The 20,109-nt window shown below is 40.4% G+C and overlaps 1 protein-coding gene across 1 annotated transcript in view; it reads left to right on the forward strand.

Annotated features, from left to right (window-relative positions):
- The window catches only part of LOC124616127 (monocarboxylate transporter 2-like), a 99,852-nt gene that overhangs the window by 16,784 nt on the left and 62,959 nt on the right, over positions 1–20,109 (forward strand). The window contains exon 3 of the mRNA XM_047144394.1: positions 17,201–17,327. Within this exon, the coding sequence (XP_047000350.1) occupies positions 17,201–17,327 (127 nt within the window). The remainder of the gene's footprint in view (positions 1–17,200; positions 17,328–20,109) is intronic.

Consider the following 20,109-nt stretch of genomic DNA (forward strand, 5'->3'; position numbering starts at 1 on the left):
GGGATGTGAATTAGTATACTCTTCTTGAAGTCTGAGGGTATTTCGCCTGTCTCATACATCTTGCTCACCAGATGGTAGAATTTTGTCAGGACTGGCTCTTCCAAAGCTGTCAGTTGTTCTAATGGAATGTTGTCTACTCCGGGGGCCTTGTTTCGACTCAGGTCTTTCAGTGCCCTGTCAGACTCTTCACGCAGTATCATATCTCCCACTTCATCTTCATGTACATCCTCTTCCTTTTCCATAATATTGTCCTCAAGTACAGCGCCCTTGTATAGACCCTCTATATAGTCCTTCCACCTTTCTGCTTTCCCCTCTTTGCTTAGAACTGGGTTTCCATCTGAGCTCTTGATATTCATACAAGTGGCTCTCGTTTCTCCAAAGGTCTCTTTAATTTTCCTGTAGGCAGTATCTATCTTACCCCTAGTGAGATAAGCCTCTACATCCTTACATTTGTCCTCTAGCCATCCCTGATTAGCCATTTTGCACTTCCTGTCGATCTGATTTTTCAGACGTTTGTATTCCTTTTTGCCTACTTCATTTACTGCATTTTTATATTTTCTCCTTTCATCAATTAAATTCAATATTTCTTCTGTTACCCAAGGATATCACTAGCCCTCGTCTTTTTACCTACTTGATCCTCTGCTGCCTTCACTACTTCATCCCTCAGAGCTACCCATTCTTCTTCTACTGTATTTCTTTCCCCCATTCTTGTCAATTGTTCCCTTATGCTCTCCCTGAAACTCTGTACAACCTCTGGTTTCGTCAGTTTATCCAGGTGCCATCTCCTTAAATTCCCACCTTTTTGCAGTTTCTTCAGTTTTATTCTGCAGTCCATAACCAATAGATTGTGGACAGAGTCCACATCTGCCCCTGGAAATGTCTTAAAACTTAAAACTTCGCTCCTAAATCTCTGTCTTACTATTATATAATCTATCTGATACCTTTTAGTATCACCAGGGTTCTTCCATTTATACAACCTTCTTTCATGATTCTTAAACCAAGTGTTAGCTATGATTAAGTTATGCTCTGCGCAAAGTTCTACCAGGCGGCTTCCTTTTTTATTTCTTAGCCCCAATCCATATTCACTTACTATGTTTCCTTCTCTCCCTTTTCCTACTCTTGAATTCCAGTCACCCATGACTATTAAATTTTCGTCTCCCTTCACTACCTGAATAATTTCTTTTATGTCATCATACATTTCATCAACGTCTTCGTCATCTGTAGAGCCAGTTAGCATATAAAGTTCTACTACTGTAGTAGGTGTGGGCTTCGTGTCTATCTAGGCCATGATAGTGCGTTGACTGTGCTGTTTGTATTAGCTTACCCGTACTCCTATTTTTTTTATTCATTATTAAACCCACTCCTCCATTACCCCTATTTGATTTTGTATTTATAACCCAGTATTCACCTGACCAAAAATCTTGTCCCCCCTGCCACCGAACTTCACTAATTCCCGCTATATCTAACTTTAACCTATCCATTTCTCTTTTTAAATTTTCTAACCTACCAGCCCAATTAAGGGATCTGACATTCCACGCTCCGATCCGTAGAACGCCAGTTTTCTTTCTCCTGATAACAACGTCCTCTTGAGTAGTCCCCTCCCGGAGATCCGAATGGGGGACTATTTTACCTCCGGAATATTGTACCCAAGAGGACGCCATCATCATTTAATTATACAGTAAAGCTGCATGCCCTCGGGAAAAATTACGGCCGTAGTTTCCCCTTGCTTTCAGCCGTTCGCAGTACCAGCACAACAAGGCTGTTTTTGTTAGTGTTACAAGGCCAGATCAGTCAATCATCCTGACTGTTGCCCCTGCAACTACTGAAAAGGCTGCTGCCCCTCTTCAGGAACCACACGTTTGTCTGGCCTCTCAACAGATACCCCTCCGTTGTGGTTGCACCTACGGTACGGCCATCTGTATCACTGAGGCACGCAAGCCTCCCCACCAACGGAAGGTCCATGGTTCATGGGGGGAGGTCAGTACATAAAGGGATATGAAAATATAATAGTTGTGGGGGACTGAAATGCGATTGAAGAAGGAAGGAATGGTAAAAATGGTTACAGGAGATTACGGGATTCGTAGTACAAACGAGAGAGGACAAAGACCAATTGAATTCCACAATAAATTCGAGATGGTTATAGCGAATACTCTGTTCAAGAACCACAAGAGCAAGAGGTATACTCAGAAAAGGCAAGGAGATACAAAGAAGATTCCAGTTAGATTATATTATGATCAGGCAGAGATTTCGAAATCAAATACTGGATTGTAAGGCGTACCCACGGGGAAATATAGATTCAGATCACAATCTGGTAATCATGTAGAGCAGGCTGAGGTTTAACAGACTAGTAGTGAAGAATCAATGCACAAATAATTGGGATACGAAAGTGTTAAGGAAAGAAGTTCTCTAAGGCTGTAGATACTGATATAGTGAATAGCTCTTTAGGCAGTTCAGATGAAGAGGAATGGACATCTCTAAAGTGGGCAATCACAGAAATGGGAAGAAAAAACAAACGCAGATGGAAGGTAACTGCAAGGAAACCACGGGTAGCAGAAGAAGACGAAATCGCTGCGTGTGCTGAAGTCGAGAAAGAAATGATTGTCAGAGGGACCGACTCAGCATATACAACAGTCGAAGCAACCTTCGGTGAAATTACTAGCAAGGATGGTGATATTAAAAATGCAACGGGAATTCCCTCTTAAATGCAGAGGAGAGAACGGATAGGTGGAAAGTGTACTTTGAGAAGCTCTTCTGTCAGGTAAAGGACATATCTGAAGCGTGTCAGATGATAGAAGAAGAAAAAGGAGACGGTAGGGAAGAGAGAGGGGATCCACTAATACAATCAGAATTTAGAAGAGCTTTGGAAGACTGAAAATTAGATGAGGCAGAAGGGATAGATAACATTCCATCGGAATTTCTAAAATCAGTATGGATAATGACAAAAATGCGATTATTCATAATGGTGTGTCGAATGTATGGGATTGGCGATATACACCATCTGACTTTCGGAAAATCATCATCTTTCCGTAATTCCCAAAATTGCAAGAGCTGACAAGTGCGAGAATTATCGCACAAACAACTTAACATCTCATGCATTCAAGCTGCTGACAAGAATAATACATAGAAGAACGGAAAAGAAAATTGAAGATGTGTTAGATGACGATCAATTTGGCTTTAGGAAAGATAAAAGCACGGAGGGGCAGTCTTGACGTTGCGGTTGATACTGGAAGTAAGACTGAAGAAAAATGAAGACACGTTCATAGGATCTCCCAGCCTGGAAAAAGCGGTCGGCAGTGTAAAATAGCGCAAAATGTTCGAAATCTTGAGAAAAATAGGGGTAACCTATAGGGAAAGACATTTAATATACAATATGTAACATAAGCAAGAGGGAACAAGAAGAGTGGAAGACCAAGAATGAAGTGCACTGGTTACAAAGGGCGTAAGGCAGGGATGTGTCTTCCGCCCCTGCTGTTCAATCTATACATCGAAGAAGCAATGACGGAAGTAAAAGAATGGTTTAAGAGTGGGCTTTGAATTCAAGGCGAAAGGATATCAATGTTAAGATGCGCTAACGTCATTCCCATTGCCTGTGAAAGTGTAGAATTACAAGATAAAATGAACAGAATATAGAGTGTAAGCTGGAGAAAGACGAAAGTGCGACGGTCACTGATGTGAGGACATGAAGCGAGTAAGGAGACTCGTGGCTGGCTGTTCGAATATGTGTTGTAAATACATACGAACAATTTAATAAACCAGAGTTTGTGTACAACTCTCGTTATTTATGTTTATAACAATACGAAAGCGTTGTAATTTGTAGGAGACCGGTTAAAAAACCCTTTGTGTTTTAACTTAAGCTTTCCACTACTGTTCGTCAGCGGTTGCCAGAAATGTCCTGAAGCAACCACAATGAATATGCATTTCGCTTTATCGCTGAATAAATAGTTATCAAATTGATCTTGTGAAGTGCTGCTTCAGGTACAACAGTGAAATTACTATGACTATAAAATTCACTGTCCTTAGGACTTCCCGCGGAAAGTCATAAATTAAACGAAGTATTTTCTTGAATCGACTGTGTTTTCTTCCAGCTGAGAAAAGGTAATTATGGAGTGATGTGAACCCTTAGATGATGAAGGAAGGAGGGAATGAAGATTTGGCTTTAATGTCCCGTCGACGACGAGGTCAATATAGGGGTAGCAATCTGAGACGGGGGAAAAGATGAGGAAGGAAATCGGCTGTACTCCCGTATTATTTTCAGAATTACTTTCACGGTTTGTAGCTTCAAAGCTTTAGAAACTATGGAAAACTTATCTCTTTTGGCCAGATGAGAAGCGTGAACATCGAAAGGACATGCGTTCTCATTATAGGAGCAATCTCACCGAGGGGAATTTGTATACTGCCGCTAATCGATCTCTGACAGGTCTTCGGCAGTAATCGGGTGACACAGACCCTCTTCATAGTTAATTTTTTCCGTCATTTATGACATTGTCGTTTCCTGGCGTCAAGTGGAATGTAAGACATTTAATTTCAATGAGATATGAATCGTCAGTTTCTCATGGTATAGCCGAGTAGATTTTTACTAGGTTTTTACAAAATATTACCGATCTAGATGTGAGTAAAGGAATTCAAAACTAAATGCTCAACACCTGTTGAAATTTTTTTAACATGGCATTCCCTGAACAATTTGCATACCCGTCCACCAGTGACAACTTTTCCATTGTTTTGGGTTATTTTTTTTAGAAAAACTTATATGACTGACATGATGCGAAGGAAGTATGATTGTACAAGCGCTACATGATCAAACCAATAGTTTGTAGCGACGTTAATTATCCCAATTGTTCTTCAGAGACAATTAGCAAAAGATTATGGTGTAATGTCGCCTGAAGTAACCTAATACGGCAGTTTCTCTAGGATAATTTCGGATATAAACTACCTAAATTATGGATAAAATTCGCATTATATCGTGACATCTACGTTCCCTTCAGTCAGAGGCCTTAAGCAGTTGGAAGCAAGTTGATATCACGAAGAACGATAACTTCCACACTCAATTTAGATTAATGTCTCAATAAGTCTAGAACCCTTGATTTGTAGTACATTCTGTGATCTACAGCAAATTGTAAGGGGTGCTCAAAGGAAGAGACACGGAACAACGCTATGGTAACAGATGAAGTCTTTATTCAAAATTAATCACCAGAAACCTGTGTACAATTATCTTGCTGTTTCATGAGCCGAAGTATTGGCTGGTCTCATACTTCCCGTGGCTGTGACAGGAGCCAGTCCGCGACAGTGTCCAGTTCTTCGTCCGACTTGAAGCTCTTCTCATTTACAGGTTTTTTTCCTTCTTCTTTTGCTCACGAAACAGATTGAAGTTTCAGGGAAACATGTCCGGGCTGTTGGTGGATGCTCAATCTGCTCCCTCTAGATCTTGACCATTACACTATGTGTCACATTCGAGACGTGTGGATGCGCGTTATCGTGGAGCAGAATAACCCCTCCCTTGTGCAGCCCAGCCGTTTGCTCCTGATAGACTTGCATAGGCTACGGAGACTCAAGGAGCATCGAACCTTGGACATGGAAAAAGACGGGGAGCGTCACCTAGCCTCCTGAGTGCACAGTTTCAGATTTTTCAGTTGGTGATGACGACACCACAGTTGCATCTCTAGATGTATAACTACGTCATCCGAAAGTGGCACACGCAAATTTCATCCGATTTGGATGTTACTACGTTTCGAAACTTTTCATTTGAAAACTACTTTTATCTTAACGCTGGAACTGCGTTTCAGTACACTAATCAAGACAATCACCGCAGGCTGCATTCTACGTCCGCCGCTTCCCCTCCCCAAGTTAATAATAAAATGCAGACGATAATAATAATAATAATAATAATACACCCAGAAACTGAAAGGATGCCACGCTGCTCCCATATGCAGAACGTAGAAGCCGATGGAGGGAGGGGGGGATGGGGGGATACTAAAATGAAAATAATAAACCACTCTCCAGAAAAAGTTATAAAGTCCCAGTTTAAGGAGGGCCTGGACTCCTGTTTAGTAGTATATACTCGTATTCCTTAAATGTGTTATTTTTCTCCTGTATACTAAGTGAAGCCAACGGCCTTGCTGCAGTGGTAACACCGATCTCCACCAGATGAAATGAAATGTCGTGTGGCTAGGGCCTTCCATCGGGTAGACCGTTCGCCATCCAAAAACGACAGAGCTTAACTTCGGTGATCTCCACCAGATCACCGACGTTAAGCGCTGTCGTTTTTGGGTAGCACATAGATGGGTGACCGTCTGGGTCTCTTGGCAAGTGGAGAGCACTCAGCCTTTGTGAAGACCATTGAGGAGCTACTTGACTGAGAAGTAGCGGCCCCGGTCACGAAAACTGACAATGGTCGGGAGAGTGGTGTGCTGACCACATGCCCTACGTAACCGTATCGCGAGACGCCTATCGGCTGAGGATGACATAGCGGTCGTACTGTACCTTTTTGCCTTCCGAGACCTGATCGGGTGGATGACATGAATGCAAAAAGTCAGTTCACTAATTTAAGCCTTATCAGATGCTATATACTTTCATCTTTGAATCATTATCTCACGCACACAAGAAAGGTATCTGCTGTTACAAGTTTTTAACATCGCTCGAATAATCGGCAAGCGCAAACGACAGACTTCTGCTATCACTGGTGCTGCCTTGTACTGTTTGTCTCTTAACTTACTGTAAACTGTTACAGTCCACGTTGTAAGGCTAATTGTGTTTTATTATAAACTTATTTTGTTTATATCTCTGGAGTGTCCAAAATTTCGCAAAACGTTCCGTATGACTCTGTCACTGGTCTACACTACTGGCCATTAAAATTGCTACACCACGAAGATGACGTGCTACAGACGCGCAATTTAACCGACAGGAAGAAGATGCTGTGATATGCAAATCATTACCTTCTCAGACCATTCACACAAGGTTGGCGCCGGTGGCGACACCTACATCGTGCTGACATGAGGAAAGTTTCCAACCGATTTCTCATACACAAACAGCACTTGACCGGCGTTGCCTGGTGAAACGTTGTTGTGATGCCTCGTGTAAGGAGGAGAAATGAGTACTATCACGTTTCCGACTTTGATAAAGGTCGTATTCTAGCCTATCGCGATTGCGGTTTATCGTATCGCGACATTGCTGCTCGCGTTGGTAGAGATCCAATGACTGTTAGCAGAATATGGAATCGGTGCGTTCAGAAGGGTAATACGGAACCCCGTGCTGGATCCCAACGGCCTGGTATCAGTAGCAGTCGAGGCGACAGGCATCTTATCCGCATGGCTGTAACGGATCGTGCAGCCACGTCTCGATCTGACGCTGCATCACAGACAGGAGCACCTGCGATGGTGTACTCAACGACGGACTTGGGTGCACGAATGGCAAAACGTCATTTTTTCGGATGAATCCAGGTTCTGTTTACAGCATCATGATGGTCGCATCCGTGTTTGGGGACATCGCAGTGAATGCACATTGGAACGTGTATTCGTCATCGCCATACTGGCGTATCACCCGGTGTGATGGTATGGGGTGCCATTGGTTACACGTCTCGGTCTCCTCTTGTTCACATTGACGACACTTTGAACAGTGGACGTTGCATTTCAGATGAGTTACGACCCGTGGCTCTACCCTTCATTCGATCCCTGCGAAACCCTAAGTTTCAGCAGGATATTGCACGATCACATGTTGCAGGTCCTGTACGGGTCTGTCTGGATGCAAGAAATGTTCGACTGCTGCCCAGGCCAGCACATTCTCCAGATCTCTCACCAACTGAAAACGTCTGGTCAATGGTGGCCGAGCAACTGGCTCGTCACAATACGCCAGTCACTACTCTTGATGAACTGTGGTATCGTGTTGAACCTGCATGGGCAGCTGTACCTGTACACGCCATCCAAGCTCTGTTTGACTCAATGCCCAGGCGTATCAAGGCCGTTATTACGGCCAGAGGTGGTTGTTCTGGATACTCATTTCTCAGGGTCTGTGCACCCCAATTGCGCCAAAATGTAATCACATGTCAGTTCTAGTATAATATATTTGTCCAATGAATACCCGTTTATCATCTGCATTTCTTCTTGGTGTAGCTATTTTAATGGCCACTAGTGTGCATTGCTCTTAACATCGAAAACTGGAAAGCAAACACTGGGGCATGGAATGAGAGAGATTGAACACACCGAATTATCTGAAAGTTTTAAAAGCTGAAATACGAATAAATACTTTAGAGTAATGCTTTGAATCAATTGTAGACAAACGCACTGTAAAGGCAGATTGAGACAGATATCTAAATTATTTAAAGCAAAGCAAAATAGGTCCACAAACGCAGCACTAAGCCAGGCACTAAACAAATCCGGCTCGAAATGAATAACTGTCAAAGAAATTGTCTGGTGGTCCAAGTGTTGCTTAAACTGGAATTATTATATGTTCTTCAAAATTATCGAAAATACATACTGCTGTTATCTCATTGATCTATTACTTCACATGATTTGAAAATATTACACTCTCGTACGCAACCAATCCAAAATAGTACTATTAGCTACGGTTCTAAATTTCTAACGCATATTTATCTCCTTAAGAACTGTCCAGTGCGGTGTATTCCGCAGACAGCGCAGGGACTATTGTATAGGGTGTGGCACTTAAAACCGGCCCTTAACATAACTGACACTCACATTCCGTTAAAATTGAAATGAACCCCTCCACGATTCCCAAACAGAGGTCACAGTTCGCTGTCATCTCAAAGAATGTTAGCCCCATAACACATTTGTCGGAGATGACACACCAAACACCAATCTTCTCGTTAAGCAAGGGTACCTGGTGGATCGCATGTGGATTTTCTGTCGACCAATACCGGTTGATTTGGCAATTTATGCACCCAGACAAGTGTAACCATGACTCGTCACTCATGACGAGGATTACTGTTACGTAATTGCTTGCATTAAGGCGTGTTGCTCTTCACTGACAATAATCGAACAAATGTTACCCATTTAAATTTCTGCAAGTATTTGTGTGCAGGGATCTGAACCAACCGCGCCAATTAATTTACAAGCAAGCGTTTAATGGGAATGTAATAACCCATCAATCATGGTTGTGACATTTCGTATTTATCTAATTAATAGGGTTTTTATAACCGATTTTCAGAATCTATAACATAGAGCGTGTTATCTCTGTAATAGCTTTTTCTATTACATCTCATATCTTATGCTACATAACACCGTGTATCACACGGGGACAAATCTTGGCAGTGATTTGATGCAGCAAATTCTCTAATAATTTTCTAAATGTCATTACGCACCTACAGTAAGAGGAAAGGAAATATTTTACGATTCTTTGGTTTGTTTTGTATTCTTAACTTTAATGTGGATATGTATTGTAATGTGAACGTTCTTTCAACCGAATAATGCAAATGGCGTGGTTACGTAAACTTCATCGTATGAAAAAAATAGCCAAATTCATATGAAACTGTGCTACTATTTCCAGTTAACTTATATTAAAAATAATTATAAAACCAAAAATTGTATTCTAAAGGAGTTATAATGCGATGCTTAAAGGTAAATAATTTTATTGCGTCCTAACAGTGATGTTGAAATGGCCCTAATAAACTTTCGTGGCACTGAATTACAAAATAAATTTGGTAAGGTTATGGTGAAAAGTTGAACCTACAGAATGGTATAAAAAGACTAACATTTAAAATATAAATTATGAAAATGATTTTCATCATTTGCAACAAACCTTACAAAATTCATTTCTAATAAAAATATAGCTCTGTCATGTAATTCGTAAATGAAATGGTGTAGGAGTGGTGAATCTAAGGCTCACAGTCAAAGGCTCCCGTACCCAGAGGCAATGGAGGCCGTGTACCCCCTCCTTTCCCCACCCCATGGCTCTCACGGATTGGGAAATTATACTGCAATCAGGTGTTTTTTCTTTCAAGAAAATGAATTAAAAACTGGTATTTCGAAAATTTTTAACAGGGTCAAAACTGAGTTTTTTTGATGGTTACTTACAAGTCGATATTTTTCTTCCCAAATATTAAAAGTACTTCATACTATTTCATAGCCATAGGTTTGCCTTCCCCCTCCCCCCTTCTAAAATATTTTATGGGTGGTACAAGCCGCGTGAGCAGCTAATTCGTGAGCAGCTAATCCCGTCTCGAAAATCAAACTAAGCGTATTGAATCAACAATGAAAAATCACACCGAAAATTTACCTATCTCAAACTTATCATAAATGACGCAGGAGCAAGAAGCAAGCAATGCAGCGATAGCGTTACCTGAATATCTTCACATTTCTGAAATCAGTCTTTACTAAAACTTATTTCCAAAAATCAACATCCTCTATGATTGCATCTCCGTCTTCTGCAAGTTATTCCCAGACCGCTAAGCAGCGTGACCAAAACCAGACTCTGTCACTTAACACTCGCGAATGCTGCACAGGCAACGACAGTATACTGACAACCAAAGATCACATTGCTTGTACGCGGAATCTCTGTGGCGTAACGTACAGATTATTGAAAACTGCTGTTTGAAAAAAATATCCCTTTGATATTTTATATCTTGGAAACAGAATTAAAGAACTTCCTACGGCGTGGACGGATGAAGACAATATCATCCTCGTCCAGTGGTACTGGGAATTGCATATTATCTGCATGGCATCGGATATTGTCATCACTCCATCGCCAATGTTAGTTCGTTATCGATACCCTGGGGAAGCTGGAAAAAAAGGTGAAACATTATACTATGAGCGATTCTCGGAGGATGTACTTCAACATTTTTTTAATAGCTCTGTTGGTTTATCCATATACCCCTGTATACTAATGAGTATTAGAGTATTACTTTCGTTTGTAGCCATTCCTCAACTATTTACTTTTCTTTCTGTGATGACATAAGCGCTTGTGCTTTCTTACTATCTCTCTTTGTTTTTATGAGTTTCCTTGTTTTTGATGATGCCATTTACTCGTTTTCTATCAGTTTCCTGATTAAATCCCAATTATATTTTCATTCTTGTGTTACATTATCTACTTTTCCTCTCCCTCAGCATTTGGTAATTTATTCTTCTTAATATTTAATACCTTGCTGTATTTTTTTTCAACTTCATACATTAGTGCGTGAATGAGATTCATTGTTCTCGGGTAAAATGTGTGTGTCATATGTCTTGACTGTATGGATGTGTGTGTGAAATAGTTCTCCTTCAGCACTCTTCTCATGAAACAATGAATTTCGTTTTTTGTTTTGTTTTTTATTTATTCTGTTTTCTGCACCACTGGATTGTAACCTTTTTGCTATCTGCAAGTGCAAATTCTATAGTTTTCTGCTTAGTTCAAATTTTTTGCATACTACTTCGTAATTTCATTATCTAACCAAGATCTCTGTCCTTCTGAACTAATTTTATGTGCTTCTGGAGAAATGTTACAGAAGTTATAGCTACAAAAAGTGATTTTGAGCTACATGATCTTGAGTACACTGTTGTTTAATTTTAATACGTTTCTTGTGCTAAAGAACTGGATGATTTCTTTCTTGCATTTGTTTAGGTCAGGGATGAGAAAAGCGTGACCGTCCGCAATAATATTAGTAGTATAAGCAACTATTGTTCCTCTGTCGCTACTTCAATTATTTTTACCAGGTATATAAGAACAAATGTTAACCTCAAGTAGCCCTACGACCGAAAGAAACAAAAAATTTCCAGAATGAAATTTTCGCTCTTCAGTGGAGTGTGCGCTAACACGTATCTTCCTGGCAGATTAAAATTGTGTGCCGGAACTGGAGAAGTACGACTCACGATCTGTGCCCACAGATTTACTGCCGCCAGTAGCTCATCTCCTACCTTCTAAACTTCACAAAAGTTCTCCTGCGAAATAAAAAGCTATATTAGCAATTCAACAATACCTATTACGTTACTAACGTAGAACATTATGCATTGCCATCTCCTACCTGAAATGTTGGTCGATGCAGTGGTATCAATCCTGAAACGTTTCTAAAAATGTCATACGACGTTAGATCAACTTCTGTACACACAGTTTATCGATCAGTATTTGCAACAACATATGCTGCCCACATCGTAGACAACACAATGATCAAAATTCAGCCTGTTTTACTTGTTATATATTGGCTTCACATCACATAACTGTAGTAAATACTAAGTAAACAAACGGTTTTACATTTTTCTCATAAACATCTGAAATTCACTTCCAGATATAGCACCAGTTTCAAGCAATCAAATAGAATATCGGTTTAGCTGTCGACAGGACTAAAGACTAAACCTTCTATTCATCGAACTTCAAAATACGAATTAATACTACTACCTGTTTGTGACGCCTACATAGTCAACATACATATGCTTAGGTACACACTGTTCACGACAGCTTTATCGAAAGGAGAAAATCTAGCAGAACAGCCAATTATATTTACTCAGAATTGCTCGCAGTATAATGTTTTACATTTGTATCTTCCTCCCCCCCACGTACTGAAAACGAACTAACGTTGGCGATGCCTAGTTGGACGAGTTACCATCTACATCTACTTCTCTACCATTCCACTCTCAAATGGCGCGTGGGAAAAAGGGACACCTAAATCTTTCCGTTTGAACTCTGATTTCTCTTATTTTATTTTGATGATCATTTCTCCCTACGTAGGAGGGTGTCAACAAAATATTTTCACATTCGGAAAAGAAAGTTGATGATTGAAATTTCATAAATAGATCTCGCCGCAAAGAAAACCGGCTTGGTTTCAGTGACTGCCACCCCAACTAGCGTATCATATCAGTGACACTCTCACCCTTATTGCGCGATAACACGAAACGAGCTGCCCTTCTTTGCACTTTTTCGATGTCCTCCTGGTAAGGATTCCACACCGGGTAGCATTATTCCAGCAGGGGAGGGACAAGTGTAATGTAGCCTGTCTCTTTAGTGGGTTTGTCGCATCTTCTAAGTGTTCTGCTAAGAAAGCACAGTCTTTGTTTCACCTTCCCCACAATATTATCTATGTGGTCTTTCCAATTTAAGTTGCTCGTAATTGTAATTCCTAGGAATTTAGTCCCACTGATATCTCTTAGATTGGTGCGATTTATCGTATACCCAAAATTTATCTAATTACTTTTAGTACCCATGTGGATGACCTTGCACTTTTCTTTGTTTAGTGCCAATTGCTACTTTTCACACCCTTCAGAAATTCTCTCTAGATCAGTTTGTAATTGGAACTGATGGTCTGATGATTTTACTAGACGGTAAATTACAGCGTCATCTGCAAACAATCTAAGGGGGCTACTCAGATTATCACCTAGATCATTAATGTAAATCAGGAACAGCAGATGGCCAATGACACTACCTTGCGGAACGCCAGATATCACTTCTGTTCTACTCGATGATATACTGTCTATCATTACGAACTGTGACCTCTCTGAGAGGAAATCACGAATCCAGTCACACAACTGAGACGATACTCCATATGCAAGCAATTTGATTAACAGTCGCTTGTGAGGAACGGTATCAAAAGCCTTCTGGAAATCTAGGAATATGGAATCGATCTGAGATTCCTTATCGACAGCACTCATTACTTCATGGGAATACAGAGATAGCTGCGTTACACAAGAACCATATTTTCTGAATCCGTGTTGGTTATGTATCAATAAATCATTTTCCTCAAGGTGATTCATTATGTTGGAGTACAGTATATGCTCCAAAATCCTACTGCAAATTGAGGTCAGTGATATGGATCTGTAATTCAATGGGTTACTCCTATTTCCTTTCTTGAATGTTGGTATGACCTGTGCTACTCTCCAGTCCTTAGGAACAGACCTTTCGTCAAGTGAACGGTTGTATATGATTGCTAAGAAAGGCTCTATTGTGTCTGCATACTCTGAAAGGAGCCTGATTGGTATACCATCTGGACCGGAAGACTTGCCTTTCTTAAGTGATTTGAGTTTCTTCGCAACACCTGAGGTATCTACTTTTATATAACTAATGCTACAGCTGCTCTGGTTTCGAATTCAGAAATATTTTCTTCGTATCCTTTCGTGAAGGAATTACGGAAAACTGTATTTAGTAACTCCGCTTTAGTGACGGCATCATCGGTAAATTTCCATCGCTATCGTGCAGTGACGGTATTGACTGTTTTTTTGCCACTGGTGTACTTTACATACGACCAGAATCTCTTTGGGTTTTCCACCAAATTTTGAGACAATGTTTCATTGAGGAAACTATTAAAAGCATCTCGCATTGACTTCCGCACCAAATTTCAAGCTGCCGTGAAACTTATCCAGTCTTGGGGATTTTACGTTCTTCTGAATTTGGCATGCTTTTCTCGTTGCTTCTGCAACAGTGTTCTGACGTGTTTAGTGTACCATGGTGGATCAGTCCCGTCTCTTATTTACTTATGCGGTTTGAATCTGTCTATTGCTGTCGATACTGTATCTTTGAATTTGAGCCATATCTGGTCTACAGTTACGTAATTAGCTTTCCATGCCATACGAAATTCTGCAATCTTGTTTCTAAGAAATAAAATAGGGACTGAAGAAGTGATGCAGCAGAAGGGGAGACGTGAGATAGAGGAAGAAATGATGACTGGAGGGCATGGTTGGGGGAGGTAGAACGGAGGAGGAGACGTCATGGACAAATGTGATCAAAGTCGCTATTGCCCTCCACTCATGATCAAAGTGGCTATTGCCTTCCTAGTATTATCTAGTAAAACTAATTGAGAAGCTGCAGAAAGTTTCCTATTCTGGCTGCATCAGTGCATCCGAACGAAATTCAAACATAATTAATCTATTACCTTACAGTAACATAAAAGTAATAAAAACTGAAATTAATTACCAGTTTCCAATCTACGTACACACTGTTGTTGCATATTTTTACGCCTCACAATGTATTCTGTTATATGTAATTAACATTTCCCGCCTGGGACCGTCCTATTCATGCTTTTTATGTTTGCTTCCCTGTTGTAGCTCCTAGTTTTCGTTAAAGCTTTAACTTAAGCTACAAAGCTGCGAAGTACCAAAATTTCTTCTGGCAGTATCCTTTCTTGTAACTAATGGTTGTCTGATAAAGTCGTCGCACGTCTGTTTGCTTTTTATTGTGCATTTCTTATGTTTTGCACTCTCCCTTCCAGTATTTTCTGTTGACGGTCAGCCGGACCTCACCCACTTCACTATAATGTGTTACACATCTATGGATACATGGTTTTTAAAGTTTACCAGCAAAATTTCTCACATGCACGTGTTACCTCTAATCTCTTTCATTCAAGACTCCTATTTCCTCATAGGTACGCTCAAATTAGGATCTATACGTTTCTTGACATCCAGAAAGCTTTTGGTGCAGTTATGCATCGTCGTCTAGTCAACAAAACACGCCCGTCCAGAATAATGTAATGCCTACAAATAAGGAAAGGAAAAAAATATCTGTATGTCGTCTGACTACGCAATCAGTTATTAGTAACCGCGCTCAGCCATAACCGTAAAGTATCTAAGAGTAATCGAATCGGTAGTTAGAAGAAGGGAAGAAATACAAAACCTCCCTTTGTGGGGAAATACGAAAAACACTCCCTTGATTTTATTCAAGATCGTTTTAACCAAATACTTATATGAAATTCTTCACATAAACGTACTATCTCAGTACCTCGGAAAGATGAACTGGATTCACCTGAAGGACTCACTCTCCCCTGATTTTAATCAAGTTTGTTTTAACCAAATACATAAATGAGACTTTGCGGTTGGATTCAGAAACATCCGGCAGGCCTTACATTTCAAGGCGGTCGGTTACTCTGTACTGTCAATTAAATAAAAATAAATAAATTACTTATCGAACGACCCTCGTATTCTATATTCGTCTGACCACAAATGGTTTCCTTCTTTCCTTTTGGCTTGACCGATGCCCACTACAGGGTGTTACAAAAAGGTACTGCCAAACTTTCAGGAAACTTTCCTCACACACAAAGAAAGAAAATATGTTATGTGGACATGTGTCTGCAAACGCTTACTTTCCATGTTAGAGCTCATTTTATTACTTCTATTCAAATCACATTAATCATGGAATGGAAACACACAGCAACAGAACGTACCAACGTGACTTCAAACACTTTGTTACAGGAAATGTTCAAAATGTCCTCCGTTAGCGAGGATACATGCATCCACCCTCCGTCGCATGGAATCCCTGATGCGCTGATGCAGCCCTGGAGAATGGCGTATTGTATCACAGCCGTCCACAATACGAGCACGAAGAGTCTCTACATTTGGTACCCGGGTTGCGTAGACAAGAGCTTTCAAATGCCCCCATAAATGAAAGTCAAGAGGGTTGGGGTCAGGAGAGCGTGGAGGCCATGGAATTGGTCCGCCTCTACCAATCCATCGGTCACCGAATCTGTTGTTGAGAAGCGTACGAACACTTCGATTGAAATGTGCAGGAGCTCTATCGTGCATGAACCACATGTTGTGTCGTACTTGTAAAGGCACATGTTCTAGCAGCACAGGTAGAGTATCCCGTATGAAATCATGATAACGTGCTCCATTGAGCGTAGGTGGAAGAAACTAAAATGAGCTCTAACATGGAAATTAAGCTTCTCCGGAAACATGTCCACATAACATATATTCTTTCTTTGTGTGTGAGGAATGCTTCCTGAAAGTTTGGCCGTACCTTTTTGTAACACCCTGTATACCATTACCTTCAGCCCATACACTGTCATGCTAAGGATGAGTATAGACTTAAATATTGTCCATCTCCTTATTTTCCATAAGCACACAGAAAATTACCAGTAGCCCTTATAATATTTCTCTTGATGGATTGATATTCACGATTATTTGAGGTAACAATTTCGGGAACAGTGAAGTTGTATATAGGAATTCTTTCGGTTGGAACGTTATATAACAGAATACATACTGGGGTATAAAATGCAGAAGAACAGCGAACACACAGAACTGATGGAAAATGGTTATAAATTTTTATTTTTATCGTCTTCATGTTGGTAATTTTCTTTAATTACAGTGCTTTCATACTAGTGAAAAGTATTAGGAAAGAGATTGTAAACTCTGTGACTGGTGGTCTCTGTGTCCCACACAGATAGTTACAGAGATAGTTACCCTTCCATTTTTCATCTCTATAGTCCTTACTTGTTGTAACGTTAGGTCTTTATTATCTGAGTAACTTTGGTTATGTACATTCGTGTCATGTTCAGAACCAGATGATATTTCTTGTTTTCTTCCAGATGACTGGTCAGTGCCTGGTCGCCATATTCAGCATACTGTTTGGAGACAAGATGCTCTCCCTAGGATTCAACACAACGAGCGCTGCCGTCATCATGAACACCATGATGGCAGTCATGCAGTTCTCTGGTGAGTGTGCAGTCAGCTTCAAACACTGCAGCCATTGTTACTTAGTGGCAGAAATTATTTTGGAAAGCTGTTTCACTGAGTCTCCAGACTGGAGATACTACGGCGATATCTGAAAAGAGAAAATGTGAAATTTCAATCTAAAGGTATTTGACTAATCCACGTTGTTGAACATGGTCAATAATGTGGAAAAGCAAACTTCACTTTCCATGATATCTCTATTTGTACAGGTCGTGTTTTCATAAAACGATATGACCTATTTCGATTGTGCTAGCAGTCGTCTTCACATTATAAAATAATGTTACGGGGTATGCTCCGACTCAACTTGTACAATCAAGTAATTTGTCGTTAGATAAAGTTACTACTAGGATGCACAACATGTAACAGATTACCCTCTGTAACCATATTTTATGATCTGAAGATGATAGCTAAAAAATTAGAAACCAATCATATAATTTCATAAACTCTCGATCTACATAAATGAAGGTTATATTTTGATAAATGACTCTTATTAGTGAATATTGTGTTCCATGGAGTCAATGCGTTACAGTGAGTTCTTGGTGAAAAAGCTGTGAAAGTTGTCCAACTTCCTCAGATTTTTGTGATGATGCCATTGAGTAGTATATTCTATGAACTAATGGGAACTCTTCCCACATACCTAGTGCCCGGGAGAAAAATAATTGTTGCCCTTTATCCAAGTGCCATGACGTCATCAGCGGCATTGAATACGTGACATAAAGATGGTGGATGGCGAGAGATTTAAAAATCCAAGATGGCAGACGGTGGGAAATTGAAAAAATGAAGGATGGCAATGGTGAGAAACTGTAAATATTCCAGACGGCCATAGTGTGTAATTTTAAAACTAAGTACACTACCGAATGGGAAATCAAAAATTAAGGTGACAGAACTACAGCAGTTGTGGTATGTATCCGGTGCCCTTTCCTACCTACCCTCCTCTCCTCTTTGACGAATCACAGTGTACTATTAAAATCAGCGTCACGGCTTAGTATTTTAGATGTCATTGAAATGAAAAGTCAATAACAAAGTAGCAAAAGTATTTGAATGTTCTCATGTTTCTGTCCCATGTACTTATGTAAGTTTCAACTTACCTGCGTATATTGGTGGCATCAATACATGGACACGTATTTATCCAAAAAATAACGTGCAGGAGGTAACTTGCAATATTCCATAGTACTACAAGGGATGCTCAAAAGTATCCAATCGCTCTTATTTTTTTTCTGTGTGTTGCTCAAAAGTATACCAAAATTTATATAAAGGGCATAATTTGCAGTATTTTTCGCTATGCTCGGAAGAATTCAAACACTCTGGTTTTTATTTGCGTTATATTCAAAGAATACATCCAGAACTTACGTAAAGGATATAACTCGCAGTATTTTTGGCCATGCTCAAGAGTCTATGAACACACTGATTTCTTTTGGCATAATGGTAGAGTGAAATTCATGGATATTTTTAGGATACTCGCGGTCTACTTCTAAAATGTAATCTACGTCTGAGTCATCCCTAGTATGCTCATTACATCGAAACTGTCCACCATTTTTGCAGACAGCAACGCAGAATTAGAAACCAGAATGTGCTGCTTCATTGTCTAGCTGTAGAGACTATTAACGTCGAGGTATATAACAAACGATCGGCTGTTATTTTCATTATAGTAGCTATAAGCTATTGCCTATTGTTTTCAGCAGAATGCCTCTGAAAACAATAAAAAATAACATCCAGTTCAAGCGGTTTTGGACAGAGTATGCGGAATTTTTCAGAGACATCGGCCAGCAGCAGGTTATTCGTTTTCAAATAATGGCCAGGGTAATCTTCTGATCTCCTGCATTTAAATAAACGCCAAAACTTCCTTGTAAGAACAATATTCCTCATCCTTGTAGTAACAATACTCCTCATCGTCTTTCAAATGAACTATGAGCTGTGTTTGAGTCCCATTCATTCTAAAGGGAAGTAGGTTGCACATCTATTTGATTTTTAGCAACTAAAACTAGACAACAGTATCGTGACCATAGTTTAATGTCAAGACAAATTTTGACAGGTGTAGTAAGCTACACTACTGGCCATTAAAATTGCTAGACCAAGATGCAGATGATAAACGGGTATTCATTTGACAAATACATTATAGTAGAACTGACATGTGATTACATTTTCACGCAATTTGGGTGCATAGATCCTGAGAAATCAGTACCCAGAACAACCACCTCTGGCCGTAATAACGGCCTTGATACACCTGGGCATTGAGTCAAACAGAGTTTGGATGGGGTGTACACGTACAGCTGCCCATGCAGCTTCAACACGCTTCCAATGTGCGTTGACCGCGATGTCACCAAACACGGATGCGACCATCATGATGCTGTAAACAGAACCTGGATTCATCCGAAAAAATGACGTTTTGCCATTCGTGCACCCAGGTTCGTCTTTGAGTGAACCATCGGAGGCACTCCTATCTGTGATGCAGCGTCAAGGGTAATCGCAGCCATGGCCTCCGAACTGATAACCCATGCTGCTGCAAACGTCGTCGAACTGTTCGTGCAGACGGTTGTTGTCTTGCAAACGTCCCCATCTGTTGACTCAGGGATCGAGACGTAGCTGCACGATCCGTTACAGCCATGCAGATAAGATGCCCGTCATCTCGACTGCTAGTGACACGAGGCCGTTGGGATCCACCACGGCGTTCCGTATTACCCTCCTGAACCCACCGATTCCATATTCTGCTTACAGTCATTGGATCTCGACCAACGCGAGCAGCAATGTCGCGATACGATAAACC

This window comes from Schistocerca americana, chromosome 5 (genome assembly GCF_021461395.2).
Source record: "Schistocerca americana isolate TAMUIC-IGC-003095 chromosome 5, iqSchAmer2.1, whole genome shotgun sequence".
Classification (NCBI taxonomy): Eukaryota; Metazoa; Arthropoda; class Insecta; order Orthoptera; family Acrididae; genus Schistocerca; species Schistocerca americana.